The sequence below is a fragment of the Drepanopeziza brunnea genome (genome assembly GCF_022702325.1).
Source record: "Drepanopeziza brunnea f. sp. 'multigermtubi' strain 214-2 chromosome Unknown ctg19, whole genome shotgun sequence".
Taxonomy (NCBI): Eukaryota; Fungi; Ascomycota; class Leotiomycetes; order Helotiales; family Drepanopezizaceae; genus Drepanopeziza; species Drepanopeziza brunnea.
In genome coordinates this window covers 2,072,528-2,100,091 of record NW_027094082.1, presented here as the reverse complement: position 1 = coordinate 2,100,091, position 27,564 = coordinate 2,072,528, and the positions used below count along the sequence as shown (strand labels likewise).

Below are 27,564 nucleotides of genomic sequence, written 5' to 3'. Positions count from 1 at the left end.
GAATTGGCTCTCGAAACAGTGTCCTAATTCACGGGAAGTATTGAATAGAGGTAATGTCGAACGTGCCTCGAGCTTACTTGGTTTGAGTTTGCCACTTCGGCCCTAAAATGCTCCTCAACTTTGCCGGCCACCAGTATGTAACACTCCTGTACATTTTCATCATACGCACCGCAACTGGACCGCCTATTGAAGATCAAGGACGACTCTCCCTTGCATCTTCCCTTCAGCCATCTCTTGGAAGACTTCGGTCAATTTCTCCATCGTTTCTAACCTCACGCGAGTTTTGACAAGGCCTCGTGCAGCCATATCCAGAACCTCAAGAGCCTCTCGCTGGTTTCCTACTGCGCATCCCTTGATTTTGTACTCCATGCTTACCATTACGGCCGGGAATGCGTTTGCAATTGGGACAAAGTCTCCTTCTGGCATACCAACACAGACCATAGTCCCTGCATATCGTAAAAAATCCAGTGCCTGAGCATAGGCTTTGTTCGAGGCCGTGCATACAATTACAGCTGAAGCTCCGAGCCCTGAATCAAGTCAGCTATCAGAGGCTCCAGTTGGCTTGTATTAAGAACCCCCAATCGCTCGCAGTCGACTAACCTCCTGTCGCCTTCTTAACCTCTTCCGCAATTGTCTTATCATCGAACTTTGTCACATCGATGAACACTTCAGCTCCACACTCCTTGACCAGGCCCTCCTTACTACCATGATCAATTCCAATGATTCTTAAAGCCATGCCTCTCGACCCAATCTGGCAAGCCAGATGTCCCCTATCGAATTAGCGGGAGACTTGAGATTTCGAATCAGATACTTACAACCCACCACCAGCTCCAGCTATTCACATATCAGTCAATCACTATCTCTGACTGAAATCAAAACATCACTCACAGATAACCACCCATTGTCCGCTCTTCGCATCTGACTTGCGCAAGGCTGTATATCTACATAGAAAACGGGTAAGCTTCGGTTCGCTTGTTCTCGACTTCTCATGCGGCCGAATCTGCGACCTCTTTCTTCACGGCAGCAGTGCACAAGAAAAAAGGGAAAAGACAGCACTCACGATGCGATACCTGCGCAAAGCATAGGAGCGGCGGCTTCCGAGGCCAATGCTTCTGGAATCGGTGTGACGTAATTGGCAGGTGCTAGAGCGTACTGCTGAAATGTTCCAGGATCTAATCGAATCATTAACGCCTGCCCCTTATTTTCTCGTGGTCCTAATGGATTCGCAGCGCTCACGATAGTAACCCGAGATCTTCTGGTTCTGCCCGTCAAAACTCATTAGCCAGGCACGCCTTCACGATGCTGGGAAGAACTTACGAAACAAATGCCATCTTTTCCTTCCAAGCAAGGCGGACAAGCACCGCACGCATAGGCGACCCACTAATTCGTATTCAGTTTCCTCACTCTCCTTGCAATCACACCAAGTCTATACCTTGATACCAACTCGATCCCCCACCTTGACTCGCCCTTTCTCAGGTCCTGGGCCCAGCTTGTGGACAATGCCCACGCCTTCGTGCCCTCCTACTTGTCCAGGCAGTGTTGGGTATGGGACTATGTCACTATCAATACAGTATATCTGGTTTCCTGCTCTCCTGTGGGAATATCTGCGGGTGACAGGATGCCTTACGTCCGCGCCACGAGTTCTCCATTACGCCCATGTCAGAGTGGCAGACTCCTGAGTGGGTTCTATTCACCAGAATACGTCAGCTTTCATGTTCTTGACGATTTTTTCACGACTTGGGTACAGGGGAAGAGGGAAGGATAGGAGCACGCACAGCCGAACCAACACATCTCCAGGCCCGGGCTCAGGTGTATCAAGCTCCTCGATCTTCGTGGATATCGTTCCCGGTTTATCGTACACGACCGCCTTGTATTTCTTTGGGATGTCAAATGTCTTCTCTGTTGCTGCGGCTGCCATTGTTTTGCACTTGCTAGATCGATTGCTATGTTTACGTCTAGGGTTGATATGGATATGATATGGATAGGCAGAAAGGAGAGGGGGACTAGGAATTCATATACGGAGTATGATACCGACACCATCGCACGAGCGGGGATATCTCCACTTCACCAACACTATCCCATGAACACATGTCGAAAGTATAATTTTGCAAAGGATCTTACCACGGCTTAAACCAATCAAGTTATAAGAATCCAGCAAAAAAAAAGTATCTTTAGGTTAGTATTTAGCCTGTGCAGTTGAGTTAATAAGGCTTTAAGTCATTCAGAAACCACCGCTCTATGATTTATAGGCTTAAACTAGGTCCGATATGTATTCATAAGGGGGGATAGTCCTTTAACTACCGCTCTATGATATATAAGCCTAAACTGGGTCCGATATGTATTCATAAGAAGTGATAGTAGTACACATAAAAGGACTATCCCCCCTTATGAATACATGTCTGACCTAGTTTAAGCCTATACATCATAGAGCGGTGGGTTCTACAGTAAATGGCTCAAAGCCTTATGAACTCAATTGCGCAGACTAAATACTAACTTCAAGATACTTTTCAAGGCTGGATTCTTATACCAGTACTATCCCTCCCTATGAATACATATCGGACCTTGTTTAGGCCCGTAAATCAGAAAGCGGTGGTTTCTGAATGGCTCAAAGCCTTATCAACTCAACTGCACAGTTTAGATACTAACCTAAAGATACCACGGTACAGGCCTAAGTATTACCCCTCGAGGGTGACTCAAAAGTTTAGTTTCCACTTTAAACCCCCTGGTTACCCTACCCTCGAGGGCTAATACTTACGCCTGGGGCGTAGTATAAGAATTTGAAGCAAAAGGAAAGATTCTAAGCAAGACGGAAGATACTGTAAGTGAAGTTGGTTATAGTAGTACGTAGTACTTTTCAAGGCTAGTTAATTAGTTTAAGCTTTGATAAGATCCTTTGCAAAATTATACTTTCGATATGTACGTAGTACGTACAGTAGTACCGGTATTCATACGTAGAGGGGATAGTATCCCCCCACCCTAAATACTGCATGTACGTAGTAGTACGGTACGTAGTACGGTACTGTACAGTACTTTACGTAGTAAAAGACGAAAAGTATATTTTTACCAGGGGTTGACCAGGGGGTTGTAACCCTAACGCTTGAGAGGCAGTTCCTCAAGAGTTCATTATTTGTTTTATATAACTCGTAGTAAAATCGATATCAAGTAATGATTAATGCTCACGGGGAACTTATAGAATACTAGAAAACAAATATATACGTTATTTTGCTACATTTTACATTTAATAAGCGGTCAGCTTTATGGTCAAAATATGCTCACCAAGTGGGTCTGTCTTTTATTTTTGGGGGGATAGTACGAAGTACTACGTACCACGGTACAGGCCTAACTAAGTATTACCCCTCGAGGGTAGGGTAACCAGGGGGCTTAAAGTGGAAACCACACTTTTGAGGCACCCTCGAGGGGTAATACTTAGACCTGTACCGTGGTACCGTACTTGGTGAAAGACACGATTCCAAGGGTGGCACGGATAGACTTTTGCTGTGTTTTGGATCTCCTTTGAAACTCCTGTCTGCTACGTACTACTACTAGTAGTAAGTACAGTAAGCCCCGCGCGTTTTGAGGCTAGGATCGCCCGAGGTCTGTTGATGTGGCGGGCTAATGCGAGGTAGATTTTCTCCCCCGGGAATCCGGAAGCCTGTGAAACCACGCCCAATCCTTGACATTGTTATTACAGTAGTACCGGTAGTACATCGAAAGAAAGTCGCATGGGAGTCTATGGGTTTGGATATGCAGGAAGACTCCGGTTGATAAGAGAGAGGTAGGACTCATGGTTATGATAGGTGCTATCATGCGTAGCTACAAGATGGTTTGTTTACTTGATGGGCCTTCTGGTAAGTGTTTGTTTTGCATAAATGGAAGAGAAGATGGGAACTTTGCGACGAAAGCCTTCCTTCCATTTGGTAAATATATCCCGCGTTGCCATCTTTATACCAGATGGCAGTAGCTATCGCTGCCGCAAACGATTCTTTCCCACTTCGTGTGCCAGTGGGCCAGTATCGTATTTCGATTTTGGTCAGGAGTTTGGGTGAACGGCTGCGACCTGCGATCCCAGTGAATGTAGTTCTCGCTTTAGATTTTACGTCGCTTGTTGGGTTTGCTTTCTCCCCTGGAGGAATGGAAGTTAGACAGTGATTGATTGGGTTGGAGGAAGCGAGTATACAGAAGAAGCGAGATTTACCCCGACTGCTCATACAGTGTAAGCCATACCGGTATCGCAAGCCCAGTATCTCCAGGCTGGAAGCGAATTCCGTGCCAGTCAGACCCAGGATCACACTTCCCATTGCCACACTCTCCCAGTCCTATTTTGCCTGTAGACATACCTCATATCACGTGTCGCACGGTAAGACTCTTGGCAGTTCAGCCCAACGACGGGCTCGGAATCACGCCGCCAAACTATCGCCAGCAGTCCCACGCGTCCAGTATCCAGCCAGACCGACCTGTGGCAGATGGATTGATGGCCTCTCTAACATCCTATTACGAGATCCTTGCGCTCCCTCCAGCCCTCCGCGCCGAGTTAACGCTCCCGGCGCGAACCCTTCGAACTGCGTACCGGCGTGCCCTCCTGCAGAACCACCCCGATAAATCGACCTCCCAGACTCCAACCTCCGCATGTGCCCCTAAGCAAACGATTTTTTCCATCGATCAAATTACGAGAGCCTACTCTACTCTTTCGAATCCGAAAACGCGGAGGGAGTATGATAAAGAGCTGAAGCTGCTGTGTGTAGGTGGAGGTGTCAATAAAGAGGGAGGGGTAGAGGGACAAAAGGAGTGGCGCACGGGCATCGAGACGGTAGATTTGGACGATTTGGAAGGGGGAGATGGAAATTCAGGCGGGGAGCAAGAGGGAGACGCGGTTTGGTGGAGAGGGTGCAGATGTGGTGACGAAAAGGGCTTTCTGATCAGCGAGAGCGACCTGGAGGACGCGGCTTGTGAGGGGGAAGTTAGTGTGGGCTGCAGAGGCTGTAGTCTTTGGTTGAGGGTCCTGTTTGGGGTCGTGGAGGATGTAGATGGGGCCAACAAGAAGGAGGAGGGCGTGGAGTGAGGTCTGCATGGCGTGTACTATATGGCATGTCTGCGAGGAGAATGAGCGACTTCCGGCTTTCACTGCTTATGCCAGTTGATGGGAATACCGGTACATGAAGCATGTATGCCCGGCTGGACGACTTTCATAAATTGCCAGATACCAGCCGCCAGCCTGGGTATAATGAGCCCATATCATAAAGCCAATGCCTAACTAAGAAGAGCGCATCTGCTGCTGCTGGTGTTGGTGTTGGTGTTGGTGTTGGGAGTTATGATGTGCCGACTTCCTATGACTTCCATTCAGAGGCCGGAGCCGTTCTTGGTCGCCTCAAACTTGCGGTATATTGATTCCTCTTGCAACGCCCGATGGAAGATCAGAGAATACCAACACCTCGTGTGAGCAATGCGTGTTGTTGGAAATTCCTTTTGTTGCTGAGTGGCCACAAGGTCTTCCACGAAGTTCTGCATATATCCCATAAAGGCGGTGAGTGACAGAGGCAAAACTCAAAGAAGACTAGCCCCTCCAAGGCCAGCTACTTAGAAGTGGGAGTGGAAGACAAGTCTGTTACCTAGCCGGATACGGTCGGTACTCGAGTCGTCCCTCCAAGTTCAGCTTCCACCGTACTGTCCTAGTACTTTCTCTTCGCCCGATGCGTTTCCTAACCTCTGCCACCTCTCTCCTTGCTGTGGCCCAGAGACGCTTTTTCTTGACGACGACGATAATAACAACAGCAGCAACGTTTCAGACGAGGGCTCTTAGTCAATCGATTCACTCTTCTTCAGCCACCCTTCAATACAGTTCAATGTAAGTAAGCCTATATAGACTTTGACCCCGCATATAGAGAGGCATTTTCTTTCATCAGCGAACGACCTTTGCAAATCAGCATTATTGAACAGTCATAATTCTGCAAGCCTACCTACCAACCTGTCCAAAGAGCTAACGGTCAAAAAGACTCAATCCGATTTGCATTAGACGACCTCAGCCTTTAGCATTTCCCAAACAACTTTCTCCTACATATACCGCAACTCGAAACTGCTCCTACCAAAGAGACAAGATGTGTATATCGCAGGCAGACGTTGGTATGGAGGGTGGCGCAATGCCAAACACCAAGGGTAGACAGATCCTACCTGCGCATACAAAGCCTTTGCATTACAATATTACCTTGGAGCCTGACTTCACGACCTTCAAGTACAGAGGCTCGGTCGTTATTGATCTGGACGTTGTGGAAGATACAGACAGCATCTCCGTGAATACTCTGGAGCTTGAGATCCTCTCTACCAAGGTTATTTCTGGTGTCGATACTGTTGTCAGGTCAGTACCTGGCTGGATAGACGCTTCCTCACAAATTTGAGGACATAGCTGACAATTGACAGCGCATCCCCATCTCTCACCTATGATGAAGACTCACAAACCACCAAAGTCGCTTTCGAAGGAAAGACTCTTAAAAAGGGGTCCAAGGCACAGCTACTCATGACATTTAACGGGGAGCTCAACGACAAGATGGCCGGATTCTATCGCTCGACATACAAGAATGCAGATGGTAGCGAGGCTATAATGGCAACCAGTCAAATGGAGGCTACAGATGCTCGCAGAGCATTCCCATGTTTCGATGAGCCAGCACTGAAGGCCGAGTTCACGGTCACGTTGATTGCCGATAAGAAATATACGTGTCTGAGCAACATGAATGTGTCTTCAGAGAAGGAAATCACATCAGACTATAGTGGAAGTGTCAAGAAAGCTGTGAGCTTCAACAAGTCTCCGCTCATGTCAACATACTTGATCTGCTTCATCATTGGGGAACTCAACTACATTGAGTCAACCAAGTTCAGAGTTCCCGTCAGAGTCTATGCACCTCCCACATCAGACATTGAGCACGGTCGCTTCTCGTTGGACCTGGCAGTAAAAACCCTGGAATTCTACGAAACCACTTTTGACAGCAAGTTTCCCTTGCCAAAGATGGATATGGTCGCTATCCCCGATTTCGCGGCGGGAGCCATGGAGAACTGGGGCTTGATCACTTATCGTGTTGTCGATCTTATGTTGGACGAGAAGACTAGCGGAGCCTCGACCAAGGAGCGTGTTGCAGAAGTTGTGCAGCACGAGCTTGCTCACCAATGGTTCGGAAACCTCGTGACCATGGACTTCTGGGATGGACTTTGGCTTAACGAGGGTTTTGCAACATGGATGTCTTGGTATTCTTGCAATGTCTTCTACCCGGAATGGAAAGTTTGGCAAGGATATGTTACCGACAACCTGCAAAGCGCTCTTGGCCTCGACTCTCTCCGCAGTAGTCATCCTATTGAGGTCCCGGTCAAGAGAGCTGACCAAGTAAATCAAATCTTCGATGCTATTTCCTACTCAAAAGGATCTAGCGTTATCCGCATGGTATCAAAGTACCTCGGCGAGGATGTCTTCATGCAAGGTATCAGAGATTACTTAAAGAAGCATGCTTATGGCAACACTGAAACTGGTGACCTGTGGCACGCTTTGAGTGCTGCCAGTGGAAAGGATGTGGAGGCTGTTATGGACATTTGGACCAAGCATGTTGGCTTTCCTGTCGTCTCCGTCACGGAGAATGCAGGTGACAACTCAATCCACGTCAAGCAAAACCGTTTCCTCCGCACAGGGGATGTCAGTCCTGACGAGGACAAGGTTCTTTACCCTGTCTTCTTGGGTCTTCGTACCAAGAATGGCGTTGATGAGTCACTTGTCATGTCGACCCGGGAGGAGGACTTCAAGGTGCCAGACACCGACTTTTTCAAGCTTAACGCAGATCATGGCTCCCTCTACCGCACATCATACACACCAGAGCGTCTAGAGAAGCTCGGTCAGGCCGCTAAGGACGGTCTCTTGACTGTTGAGGACCGCGCCGGTATGATCTCAGATGCAGGAGCCCTCGCTGCCTCAGGTTACGGCAAAACTTCAGGTGTACTGAACTTGCTGAAAGGCTTCAGCGGTGAGAAAGAATTTGTTGTGTGGAGCGAGATCATGACACGACTTGCATCCGTCAAAGGCACGTGGATATTCGAGGATAGCTATATCAGAGATGGTCTTGAAACTTTCCAGCGAGATCTCGTCAGCGAACTTGCTCATAAGCTCGGTTGGGAATTTACAGAAAAAGATGACCATATCCAACAGCAGTTCAAGGGCCTCCTTTTTGGAAGTGCTGGTATGTCGGGTGACAAGGTCGTTATCAAGGCTGCGCAAGATATGTTCGCCAAGTATGCCGAGGGCGACAAGTCTGCCATCCATCCCAATCTCAGAGCCAATGTTTTTGGTATGAACTTGAAATATGGTGGCGCGAAAGAGGTTTGTAAAATCCCGATCGAAGTCGAGACATTGCTAAACACTTCTAGTACGATGTCATCCTCGATACATACCGCACGGGTAAGACAGCCGATGAACGCAATACCGCTCTTCGTGCTCTTGGGAGAGCCTCAGATCCTGAGCTCATCAAGAGATCCCTCGCTTTGTCACTGGGAGGTGAAGTCAAGGAACAAGACATCTACATGCCCGTCAGCGCGCTCAGAACACATCCTGCTGGAATCGAGGCTTTATTCAACTGGATGACCGAGAATTGGGAGGAGATTGCAAGAAAACTTCCTGCTGGTCTGTCCATGCTTGGCTCGATGGTCTCAATCTGCACGTCCAGCTTCTCTAGCCAGGCCGACTATGAACGTGTCGAGAAGTTCTTTGCCACCAAGAACACCAAGGGCTTTGAAATGAGTCTTGCACAGAGTCTTGATGCTATCAAGGCTAAGAGCCAATGGCTTGAGCGGGATAGAGAGGATGTTAAGAAGTGGGTCGAGTCTTACGAAGGTAAGACCATTAAGAGCTAGCTGTAAATTAGTGTTCTTATACCATGCGGTGGGCATCAGAGCCGGTAGCGCAACATTCGGGGTGGTGGCATAATGCAGCATAGCGATTAGATACAGAGCTCAACAATAGGTAATTCACGAGGCGTGATTGTTTACAAATAATTGCTCCCCCTTCACCATGTGATCAGGTGGCTTCAGGGGCTCGCTTGGCTTGCGAGCTAGCGGATTCTCACCCGCTTCATCACAGGTGTCAAGCATCCAAGCGACTGGCGTCCACGAACATTTCTCCTTACCAAACCCTCACCAACAATCGTCTATTCTCACCTCACATTTGCAAATTGAAAGTCTCAACACCATATCACCTTGGGCACCACATATCCCACTTCTTGCTGCACAAAGTCCATGTCGTCATGACTCCGGGCATTCCCCCAATCCACATTCTGGGCGCCGGCATAAGCGGCCTCACCCTGGCCCGCTGCCTCCGAAACCGAGGCATTCAGTCAATCGTATACGAAAAGAGTCCGTCGCCGGCGTATCACAATTATGGGATCTCGTTGCAGCCGTGGACGTGCAGGCTGTTGCTTGGCGTATTGGGGATTGAGGAGGGGGCTTTCGTAGGCGGTGTTGCTGTCGATGCAGCGAAAGGCGGACGGGGTGTTTTGCATTCTGAGAGGCTGAGAGGGGAAGGGGGAGGAGGGGGTGAGGTGTTGAGAGCGCATCGTGGGAGGCTGGAGGGGTTGTTGAGGGAAGGGGTGGATGTTAGGTGGGGTCATGCGTTGGACGGCTTTGAGGCTGAAATCGAGAGGAGTAGCAAGTACGGTACGGGGTTTGTCTTGAATTTCAAGGATAGGGAGGGTGTGAGCGTGAGGGGAGGCTTTGTGGTAGATGGACTGGGTGTCCACTCTCTCGTGCGAAGGTCGCTGCTCCCGGATGCGGGACTCAATGTTCTGCCGTACGTCGTCTTTCGCGGGACGAGGAAGATTGAGGGACGCACGTTCAAGGAAATCTACCAAGATGCTTTGGGTGGTGGCAATGTGGTTGAGATGAAGACGGGCGATGTGCTGTTACAGATCTCGGTTAACGATTATCATCAGGACGGAGAAGGGGCGGATATCTCGTGCATTTACTCTCGTCCTGCTCGTCCGGATGACACGCTTCATCGTCCTGGTCGCAGCACAGGAGAAGCTGGTAATATCTCCGAAGCGTTCTACAGGGAGGTCTCGCAGCTGAGAGAGCTGAAACAGCCATTTCAGGATGCTTTTGATGAGGAGAAGGTTAGGAAGGGACGGACATTGCACTGGTTGATGAGAGACTTGATGGTCCCGAAGGAGGAGCTGGACGGGTTGGCAAAGAAGGGAGTGCTGCTTATCGGGGATTCGGCGCATGCGCTGCCTATTTTGGGCGGAGAAGGGGCGTGTTTTGCTGTAGGTGATGCAGTGAAGCTGGCTGATGCTATTGAGAAGGAACGTGTGGACGCGTCCTACGGAGAGATGTATGGCGAGTGGGAGGGGGCAATGAAGAAGGGGAGAGAAACTTTGGCGAGGATGCATGAAGGGAAACCTGCGAGTAGTTTGTGATCTGACGGGCTTGAGATGGCACTTTAGCACCGTCACGGGTCTAACTTTTCACATTGGAAAAGAAAACCTTATAAAGAGTCCCCGACTGCTTTCCTTTCGCATTCCAAAGTCCCCATGTTGTTCTGGGACATCTCGCTTAGAGTAACTCCCACAAGCGACTTCTGGGAAAGGGGTATAGAAGGAAAGTAAATATACAACGTGATAACAGGGGCCTCTGAAGTTCGAAAAGCTGGAGTTTATCACATCTCGGAGGGTAGTGTAAAATTTCCCTTCCAAATACAAGAGACATTATCAAGTCCCCCTCGGCAAGCCAATGAGGAAATCGTCGTCTTCTTTCCGTCCAGTCCAAAAGAAAATAAAATCCGGATTTCCATCCATCATTGTCTTCTAGGTTTGTATCATTCCCCCCCCCCCCCCCCCCCCCCCCCCCCCCCCCCCCCCCCCTCACCATACTGGCCGATACTGGCTCCTATGCTCCGAGAACTTGCCAGGAGAGAGATGCTAAATCGAAGTTCTTCAGGTGGCATGATTCCCCCATATTACCAATTACAGTACTGGGTACAGTACTAGGTAACTGCTAATGCATAAAACCACCTTTCGCACCAAAACCAAGGGTCAACACTTTGAAAAAAGATATACATTTACGGGTGTTTGTTGATTCTATCTTCGGGGAAGTAGTTCAGCAGAACCGTGAAGCTTAAATCTGTTCATTTGATAGACCTAGATACAGAAAATAAATCTGAAATCGCTCCCCTTTTTTTTATTAGGAATTCTTTTAAAGTCAAGCGAGAGCCAATTTTCTTTATTTCTGCTTTAATAAACTCTTTTCAATAATCATGTAAAGTAGAATCGTGTTATCGCTATAAGCTGTCTCTTGTTTCTATACGGTTCTTAAATTTTTCTACTCCCCTTTTAAAGCTCATGGTTGTAGCGAGTTCAAGCTGTCAAAATGCAAAGAGTTCTGGTGCGAAGCAAAAGTTTTATTTATGCATTAGCAGTTAGAGGTGACTTTTGTGTACGTCCTCGGACCCGCTCTCCCTCCTCAGCAGATGCAGGCGAGCGGCGAGGTCCTGCAGAGTGTGGCAGTTGGAATGTGAAGTCTGAAGATCCTGATGAGGTACGGACTGTCAGGATTCGTGCTAGAAGGAAGATGCGATTACCGTAGTCGAATGGCGCGCTTACATGCCGCGATTCAGTAGTTAGTGCCTTGGTGGCACGCGATGAGCCGAGCCGCGCGTCAAGTGTCGGATTCCAGCGATGTCAGCTTCGTGACCCATCCACCTCGGAGAGCCCAACAAAAACCCTTACCGGTTGCTTGAAGGTTATTCTGATTTTGTTCGGGTACAACCAGAAGTACAGCTTACAGCTTCAACTCTACCCTGCGGCACGTCAATTAATAGCCAGAATCTCACACCTAACAGCCTCAGACGGTCTGCCTTGGATAATATAGCTTTTTTTTGCCCTCTAACTCTAAGGGTCTTCCTCCGTATTTGGCAGCCTAAATACACTGTTTGTAACATAGTTGTCACCTCCCTGATTTCCAGCACTGATGATGTGGAGCATTGTAGGATCGTTTAGAACTCTCACTTCACGGCTGTAGGCCGCGTGCTGAGGTGTCGCGAATTCCACCCACTCGGATTCGGCACCCAGATTCCTATTGAGGAAGATCTCTTTATTGCTATTTGCACTCACCACAATCGTACCATGGGGTCCTCCAGCAGAACTCCATGCTACCGTCGGGGAAGATGTTGGATAGGTGCTTCCTGCCTTGAGTATATATTCGGGAGCGGAGTTGAAAGTCAGAGGGCTGGAGCTGAGGCGGTAGTAGACCGGGAAAGGTTTACCGCTGGGACTTTCCCCACCACCGTTCTCGTAGGTCAAAATGAACTGCCCGTTCGGAAGTTTAGCGATGGTCGCCATGCCCGGGCGTCTGGAGTATTCAGGATAGGCAACGTCGTTAACAGCACTGCCCCATTCCACCCCGTCCGAGGAAACTTTATGGCAGAGCTTCTGTCCGTGAGCTGGGTCCGATTGATCAGAGTAGTATATAACAAGTTGGTTTTCGTATACCATCAGGAACGGCTCCCATACAGGCGTCTCGCCGTTGGTTGGCTTGGCCTTTCCACCGCTTGCGACAGAGGAAACAAAGCTCCAGGAGCTGCCGTCGTCTGTCGAGGCGTAGATATCGATCTTAGTAGCACTGAGATCAGTTGGAACAGAGTTTCCGGCGAGAAGGATGGTTCCTTCGGTGAGCGTTCCGATATCCTTGGGCAAGACGTAAAGAAAAGGTTGGAATCGCAGACCCCATCCATTCACTTGGTCGGTGACGTTGGAGAACGGGGTCCAGGTTACTCCGGCATCCCTGCTCTTGTAGATAGGAAAATACACAAGTGGTGGTTCAGGAGAGTAGTTTTCCCTATAAGAATGGTTAGTCTATTGCCTTTAATAGACATCACCTGGTTTCAGAGGGACTTTGGCTTACCACGTTGCAAGTAACGTTCCATCATGGAGCTGGATGGTACGACCATAGAGAGTTTTCGGAGAGTTGTAATCGCTTGGAGGGACATAGATGGTCTTGGAAGAGACATTCACGTAATTCATAGGTGTCGGTGCAATCTCAAATTCGTCGTCAACTGGAGCTGATAGTGCAGGGGAAATAGAGATTGCAAGTGCCAGAAATCCAGCTGCACCTGTGGGGGCCCACATCTTGCGTGAGGAGCCGATTGTTGATATGGTGAATCGGGGAGAATGAAATCTTCGAAATATAAACGCGAAACTGAGACCTCAAAACTGGCTCCGTTGTGAGATGGACGGTGCTTTTTATTCCGATTCCCTTCGGCAAGGTCGGTCTGTAAGGTCCATGTCATAGGCAATGCCGAGAACCGTTTATCTACCCTGAGTTTTACTTTAATACGAAATAGAAATCAGTGAAATGATTTGTTTCGATGACCGCAACGTGACTTAACATTGAAATTATAAATAACAGAGCCCCTTCGCCAAGTTCGGTCTAGAAGGTCCATTTCATACGCAATGCCAAGGACCGTTTATCTACCCTGAGTTTTACTTCTATACGAAATAGAAATCGGTGACATGATTTGCTTCGATGACTGCAACGTAACCTAACATTGAAATTATAAATAACAGAGCTCCTTCGCCAAGTTCGGTCTAGAAGGTCCATTTCATACGCAATGCCGAGGACCCGTTTATCCCACCCTCAGTTTTATACGAGACAGATACCATCGGTAACATGATTTGTTTCGGTGACCGCCATCGTAACCTAACATTGAAATTACCTATAAATAAAAGGGTTCCCTCGGCAAGTCCGGTTTAATAGTGGGCCTTGACGTCGCAACTTTTGGGGCCCTTTCCTTAAAGTGGGCGAAAAAAGTCTGTCCCGCTTCAACGCAAAATGTGACGACCTTAAGCGATTACCTGAAGGACTCACGAGAGCGCGGGGGATCAGATGGAGCTCAGGAAGATCTCAAAGTAATGACTTAGAATCAACAACTACTGAGTGTAGACGTTGAAGGAAGCTGAAGCTTACATACACGAAGGTGGGGAGCGCCAAGGACTCGTGAAGCATGGTTCACGGGTCAAAAGAAGGGAACGAGGGAAGTGAGAGAATATGAGAAGGAAAAGGAAGGACAAGGAAGGATGTTGCTACGGCTGGAGAAGAATAGTATTGTAGTACTACCTAATCCTGATCGTACGCTTGGTAGTGTGAAAGAAAGACGAAGGAGAGAAGAATTACAATACAAGTCCAAGGATATATATACCTATGAGGGGCGGCTGCGGGAGCGGCCGCATCACATGACCTCGGACGACAAAGCACAACCCGACCAACAACGCAGCCAGAACCGTGACAGAAGTAACTTGGCGCACGTGATAATACGCCCAGGAGACCTGGCGTGTCGTCACATTTTCTTTCTCCTTTTTTTCCCTCTCTTTTTAAATATAATAGATCTAGCTAGCTAAGTTTATTATAGATTTCACTTTTCGCTTCTTCGCCTTTTTTTTCTTCTTTTCTTCTTTAATTTTCAAGATCTTGATTTCTTTGAAGTCTGAAGTAGTATATTTGCAAAAGAAAAACGCTTTCGAATTAAATAAAATCTATTAGCTTGCATTCAAATCAGCGACGATGATGGAGATTGTAAAAAATAAATACTTTACTTTCGTCTTTCTTAGCAAGAATAATGCTTACTAAGTGAAAAAAGTCTAAAGAAGAGCTTAAGAAGATAATAGTGGGCCTTGACGTCGCAACTTTTAGGGCCCTTCCCTAAAGTGGGCGAAAAAATTATGTCCCGCTTCAAAGCTTCAGCGTAGAAAACGGCGAAAAACGTTGATAATCTAATATAATATTTTTTTTAAAAAAATGAGTTAAAATCTTTTAGCGTTAGTTTTAATCTCAATTAAAAAGGGAAAAAAAAAAAATTAATTTTTTCGTCCTTTTTTTTTCTTTTTTTTTTTCCTTTTTCCTTTTTCCTTTTCTTTTTCTTTTTTTCTTTTCTTTTTTTCTTTTTTTTTTTTAAAAAAATATATATATATATATATATAATAGATTTAGATAGTTAAGCTTATTATAGATTTTATTCTTCGCTTTTTCGCTTTCTTTTTTCTTTTTTTCTTTAATTCTTAAGACTTTAATCTCTTATAAGTTTAAAATAATATATATACACGTACGTATTTACTTATTTATTTACTTACGTATTTGCTTTTCCTTTTTTAAATACTCTTTATTATGTATTTATTTTAATTTACTTAATCATTTTACTTTTTCGTTGCACTGCTTTGCTTTGCTTTGCTTTGCTTTACTTTATTTTGCTTTACTTTGCTTTGCTTTGCTTTAACTTGCTTTGCTTTACTCTGCTTTGCTTTGCTTTGCTTTACTTTACTTTGCTTTGCTTTGCTTTGCTTTATTAAAAAAAGTTCGAGAAAATGATCTTGCTAAGTTCGCGGACGCTTCGTATTCAATCGACTTTTAAATATATTTAAAAAAAAAGGCTTTTGAATTAAATAAAATCTATTAGCTTGCATTTAAATTAATAAAGACGACGAAAATCACAAGAAAATAAATACTTATCATCGTTTTCTTTAATAAAAATAATATTTATTAAATAGAAAGAGCTTAAGAAAGACCTTGAAGAAGATAAATAAAAAAAACAAAAAGATTCGCCGTCGATTCGATCTATAGCATCTTTTAACTCAATTCAAAAGACACGCGGTGAAATAAAATTTTCGTAGCTTAATTGAGAATGAATAATATTATTAAAAATATATATATATATATATTATTGCAATGTTATGAGCAATGTTATAAGCAATATAAGTGTCTACGTTCCTCGCGGTTTTTAGCGTTGAAGCGGGACATAATTTTTTCGCCTACTTTAGGGAAGGGCCCCAAAAGTTGCGACGTCAAGGCCCACTATTAAAACAGATTCGCAGCCGATTCGATTTACCGGTATAGCATCTCTTGATTCAGTTTAAAAGACACGCGGTAAAATAAAATTTTCGTGGCTTAATTAAGAACAAATAACATTACTAAATATATATAATATATATATATCAATTGCAATATTATAAGCAATATAAATAAGTGTTTCCGTTCTTCGCCATTTTTTGCGTTGAAACGGGACAGAATTCTTTCGCGGGACATACTTTTTTCGCCCATTTTAAGGAAGGGCCCTAAAAGTTGCGACGTCAAGGCCCACTATTATAAGTAAGACAGTAAATACGTAGTAGTAGTTGTTGTTATTATATTTATTAACGTCGGGCGGGTATCCAAAACGCAATGCTTGGACCTTAGGGACCTCCTATAAGGTACTACGGGGACGTGCTAAGTAAAGGAATTATATACAAAGTATTATTTAATCGAAAGTAAAAACCACGTTAAAGAAAACCTTTCGTTAAATAAATAAACAAGATATAAACCTTTTAAAAGCAATTTATAATACTGTGCGTCGAGTTTTCTCTCGACAATTATCGAATACGTGTGGCTTTACGAGCGGCCTCGATCCGTTTAATATAAATATCGTTTTCCTTCATCGTAGAGCTAAAAAGCCTCGCGTTCGTAGCCTTTAGATAAAGCCGGTGTGTTTGCAGAACGCTTTTTCGAAAGCGCGATACCGTGTTTTCGATCAATCGAACTAAGCCCTTCTTATCTTATCTTTTATTCCCCTTTTTTTTTCATCGTAAATCCTTTTGGTCTTTTCAATCGGTATGCCCGTCAAGTATAGATCGTAGTCAGCGTAGTGTTCGAAAAGGAAAAAGGAGGTTCGGAGGCGCCGGTAAAAGAAGATCTCTTCGAAAAGACGTCGCATATCGATGATTTAATTTCGGCTCTCCAGACTCTTTATTTCTCTTTCTACCGCAAGAGAAAAAAAGAAAGAGAGCTAAAGGTTCGTAAAGGGCACCTCGTATAGGTAAAGGATCGTAGCCCCCTAGCAAATACGTACCGGTAGTGAATCATGGACTTACGGACTTATTTTTCCCGCCTCTCACAAATCTAGGTTTTGGAACAAGGTGCAGCTTTGCTATACCATAGGTGGTCCGTGGGTCGATCTTTAAGTGGAGACTTGATACTACCGGTACTACATTCATAGGCCCCCAGAACTAAGGACAGCTCTTTTGTATTTTCTACAGCATTTCGAGAGGAGTTTCGAGGTTTCGAGGTTCTACGCATTGCAATGTTTCAAGTATTTGGCCCTTTTTTCTAACGCCCTTTCGGTCAGTGAAAAACCTAGAATAGCCCAGAAACTCGACTTGAGAGACTCACCAGACGCGCCCTAAATAAATTGATTATTTATATTACCGGTTTTCTCGGCATTTGATATTGTGATTCCAACACTACCGGAAGTATAACTGCGGCTTGCCAATCGGAATGTGCCAGCGAAGCACATTCCTGGTGATTGGAGTGTATCAGATGAAAATTATTCCGGGCTAAAGAGTTTGTATCTGTAACAAGTCCGAAAAGTAAACAATAGCTAAAAGTATATCGAGGTCATTCTACTCCTCCAGTTCATCTTCACTTGCGCATTTCTAGAACACCACATACTTTGCAACCTCTGGGACTTTCCACACGATGCATTTTCTATCAAAAAATCTACTGCCAGTACTGGCGACCTGCCTACGTCTATCGGCAGCTTTCACCAATCCAATCAGGAAACCTGGCCCCGATCCCTCCATGGTTTATGCCGATGGCAACTACTTCCTAACTTACACATCCTACCACTCAATCACAATAACCCGCTCGCCAACGCTCTCTGGTCTCCTCAATGGGGAGACGAAGACGATATGGACAGATTCAGACCCTAAGAAGAATGGAGACATGTGGGCCCCGGAGATGCACCAAATCGACGGCACATGGTACATGTTCTACTCGTCATGCGACTCTACCCGCCCATGTTGTGATACTTGTCGGACGCGCGTGTTGCGTGGCTGCCTTGGTCCCAATCCCTATGATTGCACTTATACTTACCAGGCCGAATTGGTGCCTCCGATCGGCAGCCAGGGCGGGGCCGGAGACTTTGCTTTCAGTATCGATGGGACGTATCTGGAGATCCCTGGAAAGGGGAGATACCATGTTCTAAGCATCATCGATTCCAATAGTCTTCAGTCCATCGCGATTACGGAGCTCGACACTGAGAAATGGACCGTAAAGAAGTGGAACGTCATTGCGGTACCCGAGCGTACGTATTAGGATAGCTGATCATTTCCTTCGTTCATTATCTCAGGATTCCTGCTGATATTTCATACCCTCTTCTGAAAATCCGCACCGTGACATTTGCTGATTCATCCATCGCACAGAGGCCTGGGAAATCAGCGGCAGACCTGTAAACGAAGCTCCCCATGTAAGACACCGTCTCATTAATCGCAAAGACATTTGGACAGCCTACTGACTTCTGATAGCCACTGTATCACAATGGCGAGATATGGCTCTCATATTCCGGGTCTTACTGCTGGACTCCAGATTACTCACTTGGCCTCATGAAGTACAACGGTGGAGATCCTCTCCTGAAGTCTTCATGGGACAAAACTGGGCCAGTATTCTCCCAAGCGAACGGGAACTACGGTACTGGACACAACAGCTTCTTTACCTCACCTGACGGGACGGAGATTTGGGTGAGCACCGACTTTTCTTATACCCAATTCCCTTTGGCCAGATGTGAGGGATGAAATGAAGCTGACTGTTTGGTAGAATGCTTTCCACGCCACATCCAATTCCGCAGGCTCATGTGGCACCGACAGATTTACAATGACTCAGGTACGTAAAGAACATGGCCAAATTTTCTTCTTCGAGATTATTGCCTAGCTCATCCTACTCCCTATCCCCGATCAGCTAAATACTGACGCCCTCGTGTCCCGTAGATTGTCAAATTTCCAACAGAAAACAGCAGTATCCCAGACTTTGGGATTCCTCAGCCGCTAGACTCAATACTTACCAACCCTTCTGGGGAATAGGTACGAGGTCAATCCTTGGATCCCGTATAGTCTCACACAGTTCGCGCGCCCTACCACACGGGATTCAGCGTTTGCGTTTAATCTTTGAGTTTTTCATTTCTAAAGCGACTCAAGATTTGCTTCGCTCCAGCACTGCTCAAATGGTACTCAAAGATCAAACGCAAACGCGGAACTCAGTGTGGTGCGGCGCGCGAACTGTATGAGACTGGTATACGGTATTGACGCGCTGGCCGCGACACAGCAGTCTTCCACAGCTGCTTCTTTTCCGAAACTTCTTTCGTCATTGTCAAATGTACGACTATTTTGCGCAATTTAGCCCTGGTTGATCCGGGATGTTATCACGCTCTGTTTACTGATGAACGAGCGATGTGGGTAAAGGAATTTTTCAAATCCCAGTAGAAAATTTGTGATGATGAAATGCGAGCGACCTCAGTAGTCAATGCAAAGGACTCATTCTCAACATCATTTTCGGCGCTTCTCAGTGGAGATCGGACAAAACGAGATTCATACTCGTTGATTGTTTACTTGGGTTCTGCATCCGGTTGTGGACAAGCGATCCCCTGGGTTTATTCGAAGAGGAAAGCGGAAGGCGTCGCAGAATTTTCCACCATCCCACCCTCCTGATTTGTTTATTCGGCTATTTATCAATCGCGGACTGTGGACAGAGTCTTCGTGCAGGTCTCTAGGATAACTTGCCCTCGTCTCAAGTCGACGGGTACGAATTGAACTCAAGAAAGTGGCAGTTCGATTGTACGGAGTAGCGTACCTGTATGACGTACTTCATCGTAGAAACTTCCGAAAGTGATTATGGGATTACCGGTACATCGATAAGTTGCGCAGCTCACTGCAAACGCCCGTGCTATTTCGGAAAGTAATTAACTTCCTACGTGCACTTTCTTTGCAAGCTAATTCAGTTACTTTTCGGTTTGTATAAACTTAATGCAGTTATGGATTCTCTTCCTTTTGAATACTTGGTTAATAGCTAGTTAATGATAGGGAAAGAAAGGCTCGAGAAATCAGTGGCTGCATCGCGCTGTAAGCGGCTATTGCTATAGATTGAATGCTCAAAAGACAGCGCGCTGAAGGGGGCTGAGAGGGGCTATTGCCTTGCACCACGACCGGAGCTTGTGGAGGGTCTTTTACATTTCGGCAGCGATTAGTGCTGACAATTGTTCGTAAAGAGAGTCTTGACGAGACTAAAATTCAACGTCTTCGCTCTCGTTCTTCTAATTGCAACGACATGTTTGATAGATTTTACGAGTCTACGAGGTTGAGCGAGATTCACGGTTCAATATAATTGAATAAGATTTGCGCGAGGGTTGGTTGTCAAGGTTATCGCTGTTGTACAGCAGTAATTAATGTGAATTCCTCGAACAGGTAGTGTGAACTCAGGTCCGAATTGAGTTTCTCAAAACCTCTTGTTTTATAATTAAGAGGTGGCGAAAAGGTACTATTAAGGTAGGTACTATATATGACGGTATTTGCAATACCATTGTGGGGACATGACAAAACGCAGTTTTGACTAAAAAACCTCTTGGCCATAACCAGTATTCTCGATACCAGGCCTGGACCAAACTACCCCTAATACTGTAGTAATTAATCGCCTGGGCCTCTCTCGTTGGCGCCTATTCTTTGAAATGTCCGTTTTCCTGAGGCACCTTCAGGCACTTCGGCTATCATGTGAGCCCCGATTTATTTGATCGTGAACGCGCTTGATTGAAGCTTTTGCAAATGGATTTTGCTTTACAGTATTACTCGCTCGATTTGTGGTTCCATGCTTTTACCTATCGATCTAGAGTTGCTTGCAGCAGAAGCAAAAGCTGGTGGTACACAAGCAGAGCACGGAGTAGGTTTTTTTTATTTGATTTGAAGCCTACTTTGGAGTTTAATTCGGATGGTGATTCAATAGCACTATCTGAATTTAATAACACTGAGAGTTTTTATCATAAACATATTATCTTACAAATCTAGATTTATTGATATGCATGTATTGATATAGTCCGAGTCTTTCGGCTATCGAGATTAGCGCTGTTTGGCTGATGTTGATAGCCGAAGCCTTTACTTTATATGCCTGAATGCCTTAGGAAAACGGACACTTCAAAAAAAAAAGTTTGTGTTTATACTCTCGAAGGAAGATGCGGGCTACAACCTTCAATGCCTCGAAAGGCAGTCGGTAGGGTACAGGATAAAGGCCTTTGGCCAGATTGGGCTATAAGTATTACAGTAGTAATATCCCAGAGCTAGGAGTCCTCAGCAGCGATCGATTGCTTGGAAGTCATTTATTTTCCCCACCCGCCATTCATGGCCATACTTCATATATTTCAGAATGGCCTTAATTAGGAGCCTTAGGCTTCTTTGAGCTTAGCTCATTTTTCTGACAGCTGGCTTCTTCTCTAGCAAGCTACTCTCAGCTACCGGTACCTACTATACTTCAGATCAAGAAGCTTGCTAGCTAGCTGTCATCACACCAATCAAAGCTCAGGGCGCCCGTCAGCCAGACTCACAAGTCTCATTCATATGCTCACCTTTTCCTCTTTTCCAAGCAATCGAGTCTGAAGATAAATTATGTTTTATAGCTAACGGCTGCCTTTCAGCTTCTTCCGGGAACTTGATTCTTTGATACAATTCAATTTGACGATTTTCCTTCCACTCTTGCTCGCTCGCGAACTCACTTTACTTCTTTAATAGCTCTCGTAAGTTTGTATCTTTTAGCATTACAGCTCAATTCAATTAAAACCGTGTTCTTCGATTTGGACTTCTGATTTTGGTGTTCCTTACGTGACAGCGTCCAATTCTCCGGGAAGATAACTCAATACCGGTACAATATAGCTAGCATTCGATTGCATAACTACAGAGTGGTTCTATGACGTACCTGTACGAAATGATTTACTTCAAGCTCGCGGAATATTAGCCAGTGCGCTGCCTGTTAACATGCGGGTTCTCGGTTACAACTTAGTAATAACGAAAAGAGCCATAATATTAAAAATTGAATATCCAAAAAGAGCTCCGTCACACCAATTCATGCGTCCAGTTTCTAAATCTATAGCTCTTTTCCTTGAAAGATAAATTTTATGAGTTACCTTATCATAAGCGACGTTTCCCATCAGACGAGGCTGAAGCTAGCGGGGCTTCAAATCAACCCCTCCAAGCTTGACCCGCCCTCCAACTACCACCTCACCTCTCCAAGCACCCACCGCAAGAAAACATGGCAGAAATAGACCAATTCGACAGCGCGCTGTAAGTCTCCTCTCCTTCCTTTCCCTCTATGCAAAACATAAATCTTAAATAACCAAATAACCGAATAACCGAATAACCAAAAAAACAACTAACCAACAACCAGGGACCTCCTCCGCCGCCTCGACCCCAAACACACTTCCACGCACCTCAACTCCCTCATCTCCCTCGTCCCCTCCCTAACGGAAGATCTGCTCTCCTCCGTCGACCAGCCCCTGACCATCGCGCGCTGCCGCAAGACCGGCCGGGACTACCTGCTCTGCGACTACAACCGCGACGGCGACTCGTACCGCTCGCCGTGGTCCGGCGAGTTCGAGTCTCCTCTGGGCGGCTCGGGCCTCGGCGGCGTCGACAGCGAGGGTAACAATGACGGCGCGGGCGAGGGCGCCGTGCCGAGCGAGCGGGTGCGGGCCATGGAGGTGCGGGCCAACGAGGCCTTCGATGTGTACCGGGAGCTGTACTATGAGGGCGGCGTGAGTAGCGTGTACCTGTGGAATCTGGACGATGGCTTTGCGGGCGTGGTGCTGTTGAAAAAAGGTAAGTTGGTTTCCGGTTTTTTTCCATCCATCACTCTTCTCTTTTCGAAAAAAAAAAGAGAAAGAAAGAAAGATGTTTCCAACTCTCTCTCTCTCTCTCTCTTCCAAAAGAAAAATGCCTCCATGAATATGTATATGTATATGCGTATTGCCTATATATATATATATATATATATAAACTTGCAACATGTCTGTCTATGGGCAGGAGACCGTTGTGGGACGAGCAGAGATCAAAAGCTGACAACCAAACCCCCCTCCTTCCAAAGTCGCCGCGCCCTCCTCCAAATCCGAAGGCTCCTGGGATAGCATCCACGTCTTCGAAGCCGTGGACCGCGCCCGCACCGCGCACTACAAGCTCACGTCGACAGTGATCCTGTCCCTGTCCACCTCCACGGCGGAGCTCGGCGACATGGACCTCTCGGGCAACATGACGCGGCAGATCGAGTCGACGCTGCCCGTCGACGACGACGTCTCGCACATTGCCAACATCGGGAAGCTGGTCGAGGATATGGAGCTCAAGATGCGGAACCTGCTGCAGGAGGTCTACTTTGGCAAGGCGAAGGACGTCGTCGGCGACCTGCGGAGTCTGGGCACCCTGAGCGAGAAGGGGAGGGAAGAGAGTGCGCATAGGGAGGTCATTGACTCGATGAAGCGGTAGAGGCAGCGGCAGAGGAAAGGGGGTTGGGAAGGAGAGAGGAGGAGAGAGGAGGGGAGAGGGGAGAGATATGGATTTGCTTGAGAAATAAATGCACTCGCAGCACATACATAGACCAGTGAAGAAAACGAAGAGCGTGTCTCTTGTCCGCACAGACGGCCCCTTTCATTCCCAACGTGAGCATCGACAGTCAGCAACCCGAACGACCCATATATATATATATATATATATATATTTATACGAAAAATCACCATGGTACCGTCCGCGGAAATCCCAACATCCTCAACAAGTCCGACATACACATACACACAGCAGGACCAACAAGACGAAGGAAGAAAAAAAAAAAGCCACCTAACCCCCGGCCAACAGGCGACACAAGGCACCCCCAGAGCTGGGCGGGCACATGTCTAATTTTCCGACTAGAGAAGAAAAGAAAAGAAAAGAAAAGAAAAGAAAAGAGAAAAAAAGAGAGGAGAGGAGAGGAAAGGAAAGGGAAGGGGACGACGGTACCGACTCCATCTAAGTACTGTGTCTACCTGGATAGGCTGAGGAGATGGATGCGTTGCGTTACGAAGCTAGCCGAAGGAGATGATGAAGATGATGAAGATGATGAAGATGATGAAGATGAAGAAGATGATGATGATGATGACGATGATGATGGTTAAACAGAATTGGAGGGTTCTCCAGCCGTAGTAGCTACTACAGCTAGCTATATATAAGCTAGCTACCGAGCTCCTCTCTCCTCTCTCCTCTCTCCTCCCTCCTCTCTCCTCCCTCCACCATCCACCATCCACCATCCAAGATCCACAAATCTACAACGACCACTACATCTAGGTACAAACTGCAGCACAGGCAACCACTAGGACAAGGCCCTGCTCGAGAAACGGCAAGCGGCAGCGCAAAAGAAAACCCACCGAGAGATATGCACCCTATTTATTGGTCCCCAGTTGCCCCAAGAAAGAAGAAATGAATCGAAGAGCCCCATGCCTGTCTTTCCATAGTAAAAGTTGCAATCATTTACAAGAAGAGTAAGTAAGTAACCTTTCGAAAACGCCTAGTTCGCCCTACCCTGCCCGCCTGCGCGTTACACTTTTTGTATACCGTGACAGCCATTAAATTTCCGCATGTTGGATCCCAGCGTCAAGGCTTCCGTGCAAACATTCTCGTGCGCGACTTATTGCGTACTTTCTTGTCTTTTTCCTTAGGGACGATATGGGAGCGGCCTTGCCTATCCGATGCGTCGGCCTCGTCGTTATATTTAGGCTTATAAATCCTGTTGATGTGTAAGGTGAGGCTCCCAAATAGACATGATCAGGACTTACCAAGAATTCCCGACCATACTAATCCCCTTCGCCTCTGCCTGTCGATAAAACCTCGCGCTCTTCTTCAAATCCTTCTTACACCCCATCCCCTGTGCATAGCAGAAACCCGCCTCGGCCAACGCATCCGCGTCTCCCCAGGCGCCTGCAATTTCGAAACACCGCAGCGCGAGCGCCTTGTCTTGGTCGATACCCCACCCGTTCATGTGGCTTACGCCCAACTCGTAGATGCTGAGCGCGAACTGCGCTTTCCGTGTGCGCTGCTCAATCATGTCGACTGTTTTGCCATCCTTCACATGGTCCTCGCCGTCTGCGACTTCCAGGCTCGCGAAATCGGCAGCGCGCCGTAGCCATGCCACGCCTTCTTTTTGGTTTGGTCGCATGCCCCAGCCGTGTCTGCAGGCTAGAGCGTAGAGTAGCATACCCGTAGGGTGACTCTGCTTCGCTGCGAGACGGAGATGGTAAGTTGATTTGTTGAGTGCTCCAGCTTCATGGTATTCGATTGCTTTGGTTACATGCTCGTCAGCTGAGCAATCTGATGCTGGGGGTATTGACTGGTGAGATTTGGCCTTGGGGGTCGAGCCTCCAGAGGAAGACTGGGGGCGTGGTCTCAAGGTTGGCGGTTCTTCGTAGGTCCTCCGGGAATCAGGTGACTTGTTCCTTGCCTCGGTCACAGGTCGGCCACAATCGAAAGTATTACTTCGATCGCATTTTGGTCTGCCGGGATCGAGGGACGGTCGTGTATCATAGGAGCGCATGCCACGGTCAAGCGAAGGTCTAAGTGAGGAGGTCGAGGGTCTAGAGGGCGGTGAAGGTGGCGCTTGACCATTGATCGCATGTACGTTCCCAAATGGGAGTTGCTGGTTGTCCCCAGGGATCCGTGCCGGTGGCTGTCCCTCCTGGAAAATTAGCGAGTTCCTTTGAAGCACCTTGCCCCTCGGTAGCGAGAATTTCGAGTACACGTAGGATGGTGCTGGCGAGTTCTCATTGTGGTGATCCGGAAAGCCTTCGCTGTGCATGCTCACCGGGGTATGTGCAGTATCATCTGCAAGAATGAATGATGGTTGACTATCCGAAGAGGCTTGCCGCGAAGGTGCTTCAACTGGAAGGCTGTTCAAACTCCCCCGGCTCAGTGGTCTAGAGAAGTTGAATGCAGGTCGTGGTAGTCGTGTTCCGCCGATGGACAGTTCGGAAGAATTCGATGCTGATCTCGTTACATTGGCGATGGGTGATGTGGGGGAGTTCGAGTATACGCTTCCGTTAGAAGCCTTCCTACGTGGTGACATGCTCATAGGAAAACTCTGGTTGTGAAAGTCTTCATCTGAGCTGTCATTCGATGTCAACTTAGGGCTCGGGGCGCGTGGGCCAAACGGTGATCTCGGTGGAGCCAAGGCACGAGAATCATAGCCACTGACTCCCAACGACGACGCATCCTGACCTCTCCAATGTTGCAAATTGCGCTGGCGCATAGACTCCGCGCTGGGCCTGGGTCTCGTAAGACTTGGGGAATTTGCCCTTCGTAATGGTAGCGCATCCCTCTCCAGCGTGCTAGGCGATGATTCTCTCCTGGCACCAAAACCTTCCGTAACATCTGCCGCGCTTGGTGGCCTCCTCCCTCGAAACTCTTCTTCTTCCAGTGAGCTCAGTGGGCGCGGCGAAGGCATCGGGAATGTCACATCATATGGCACCTCACCGCACAGTGCCGGGTATACAGACTTGGGCCGAAATCCGGGCGTCTCCACCTCCGCCCTCACAGCTGAACCGGGGCTCAGAGCTGACCCAGGGCTCGTCGGCGACAAGGGCGTCTCTGCAGATACCGAGCGAAAGTATCCAGGTCGTGGTTGGCTCAAGGACTTTGCGATCGTAAGAGGTGGCAGCCGGCTGACCCGTTTCCCTCCCACGCTCTCCTTCTCCAGCTGGCGCGCCAGCTGTCGACTCTGTGCGGCGAAGGCATCGAGAGGTGAAAATTCGGGAGGTACATCTCCTGCTATGTGCAGCCTCGGGGATGGCATGCCCCTCAGCGACGGGGACGGCATGGTAGCTCCCAAAGGTCCATGTGATAGCGATCGGGTATCGATGAAGTTGGGGCGTGTCTGCTTCATCCGGTGATTGGGAACCACGAGTGGTCTAGGTATTGTCTTCCTTCCCCGACTCTGCGATTGCCACGCTGCTCTAGGCGTCCTCGGATAGATTATGGGTGCTGTGTGGATCGTTGACGTTCGTCGTCATGAATTTGTTGTCAAAAGGAAATAATGCGGGCTGTTCAAGGATGAGTCCCTGACGATTGCGGGTGCAGCGTTGTAGGTAGAGAGCGTGATGGGACGGAAGTGCAATCCGGCCGTGACAGAGAACTGGCTGTATGTACTGTGTGAAGGAAAGGATCGTATCCAGATGCTCGCGAAACGGTGGACGGCTGGCTAGTCGTGACGAACAAGAGAGTGGCGATTAGAAGCCGTTGTTGGCGAAGCGTAAGGTCGAGAATGACTGTGTGAATAGGTAAATAATTAACTAAGGAAATCAAACGGGGGGGCGCAGAGGCCCGGGTGTTGGCTGGCGGGTGGTAGAGTACGGAGAGGTGGTGAAAATAGAAGATACGAAGGCGGTGGTAATAATAGGTAAGGAGCGTTGGTGTTTCAACGGGTGAAGCAAGGCAGACCCATGCATGCGCTGCCGCACTGCACTGAGCCAGAGGCGAATTGTGCTTGGAGGTGAGGAGGGATTGTATTGTCGCGATCGCGGTCGATGATGATGATGTTGTTGTTGTTATTGTTGTTGTTGTTGTCGTCGTCGTCGCGATATTATTATCGTTGCGACCGCTGCAGCTGGGGGCGACAACGTCAATAGAGGAATGATGGGGAGATTGGGAGAAAGATACTTTTGGATCCTTTCTCGAAAGGGAGACGACACGCCAAGCCAAGGCCATCAGGCCA

At 47.3% G+C, this 27,564-nt stretch overlaps 8 protein-coding genes across 8 annotated transcripts; 5 read left to right on the top strand and 3 right to left on the bottom strand.

Annotated features, from left to right (window-relative positions):
* Positions 1 to 183: 183 nt before the first annotated feature.
* Positions 184 to 1,918, bottom strand: L3040_009377 (uncharacterized protein; the record flags this gene model as incomplete). The annotated part of the gene is made up of 10 exons (XM_007290245.1): positions 184 to 527; positions 601 to 770; positions 816 to 834; positions 889 to 941; positions 1,061 to 1,172; positions 1,237 to 1,261; positions 1,318 to 1,380; positions 1,433 to 1,551; positions 1,628 to 1,686; positions 1,776 to 1,918. 10 exons carry the CDS (start codon positions 1,916 to 1,918, stop codon positions 184 to 186), a joined length of 1,107 nt encoding a protein of 368 aa, XP_007290307.1.
* Positions 1,919 to 4,471: 2,553 nt separating this feature from the next.
* On the top strand, positions 4,472 to 5,059 carry L3040_009376 (uncharacterized protein; the record flags this gene model as incomplete). The annotated part of the gene is made up of 1 exon (XM_007290246.2): positions 4,472 to 5,059. One exon carries the CDS (start codon positions 4,472 to 4,474, stop codon positions 5,057 to 5,059), a length of 588 nt encoding a protein of 195 aa, XP_007290308.2.
* A 628-nt stretch (positions 5,060 to 5,687) lies between these two features.
* Positions 5,688 to 8,877, top strand: L3040_009375 (uncharacterized protein; the record flags this gene model as incomplete). The annotated part of the gene is made up of 4 exons (XM_007290247.2): positions 5,688 to 5,842; positions 5,990 to 6,349; positions 6,412 to 8,347; positions 8,395 to 8,877. 4 exons carry the CDS (start codon positions 5,688 to 5,690, stop codon positions 8,875 to 8,877), a joined length of 2,934 nt encoding a protein of 977 aa, XP_007290309.2.
* Positions 8,878 to 9,266: 389 nt separating this feature from the next.
* On the top strand, positions 9,267 to 10,433 carry L3040_009374 (uncharacterized protein; the record flags this gene model as incomplete). Its single annotated transcript, XM_007290248.1, has 1 exon — positions 9,267 to 10,433. One exon carries the CDS (start codon positions 9,267 to 9,269, stop codon positions 10,431 to 10,433), a length of 1,167 nt encoding a protein of 388 aa, XP_007290310.1.
* A 1,470-nt stretch (positions 10,434 to 11,903) lies between these two features.
* Positions 11,904 to 13,139, bottom strand: L3040_009373 (uncharacterized protein; the record flags this gene model as incomplete). The annotated part of the gene is made up of 2 exons (XM_007290249.1): positions 11,904 to 12,849; positions 12,916 to 13,139. 2 exons carry the CDS (start codon positions 13,137 to 13,139, stop codon positions 11,904 to 11,906), a joined length of 1,170 nt encoding a protein of 389 aa, XP_007290311.1.
* A 4,474-nt stretch (positions 13,140 to 17,613) lies between these two features.
* L3040_009372 (uncharacterized protein) lies at positions 17,614 to 18,890 on the top strand (the record flags this gene model as incomplete). The annotated part of the gene is made up of 5 exons (XM_007290250.2): positions 17,614 to 18,118; positions 18,237 to 18,280; positions 18,339 to 18,551; positions 18,628 to 18,693; positions 18,798 to 18,890. The coding sequence occupies 5 exons, from the start codon at positions 17,614 to 17,616 to the stop codon at positions 18,888 to 18,890; spliced, it is 921 nt and encodes a 306-aa protein (XP_007290312.2).
* A 3,205-nt stretch (positions 18,891 to 22,095) lies between these two features.
* On the top strand, positions 22,096 to 23,318 carry L3040_009371 (uncharacterized protein; the record flags this gene model as incomplete). The annotated part of the gene is made up of 3 exons (XM_007290251.1): positions 22,096 to 22,127; positions 22,231 to 22,661; positions 22,927 to 23,318. The coding sequence occupies 3 exons, from the start codon at positions 22,096 to 22,098 to the stop codon at positions 23,316 to 23,318; spliced, it is 855 nt and encodes a 284-aa protein (XP_007290313.1).
* Positions 23,319 to 24,455: 1,137 nt separating this feature from the next.
* L3040_009370 (uncharacterized protein) lies at positions 24,456 to 26,736 on the bottom strand (the record flags this gene model as incomplete). Its single annotated transcript, XM_007290253.2, has 2 exons — positions 24,456 to 24,588; positions 24,638 to 26,736. The coding sequence occupies 2 exons, from the start codon at positions 26,734 to 26,736 to the stop codon at positions 24,456 to 24,458; spliced, it is 2,232 nt and encodes a 743-aa protein (XP_007290315.1).
* Between the last annotated feature and the right edge of the window lie 828 nt (positions 26,737 to 27,564).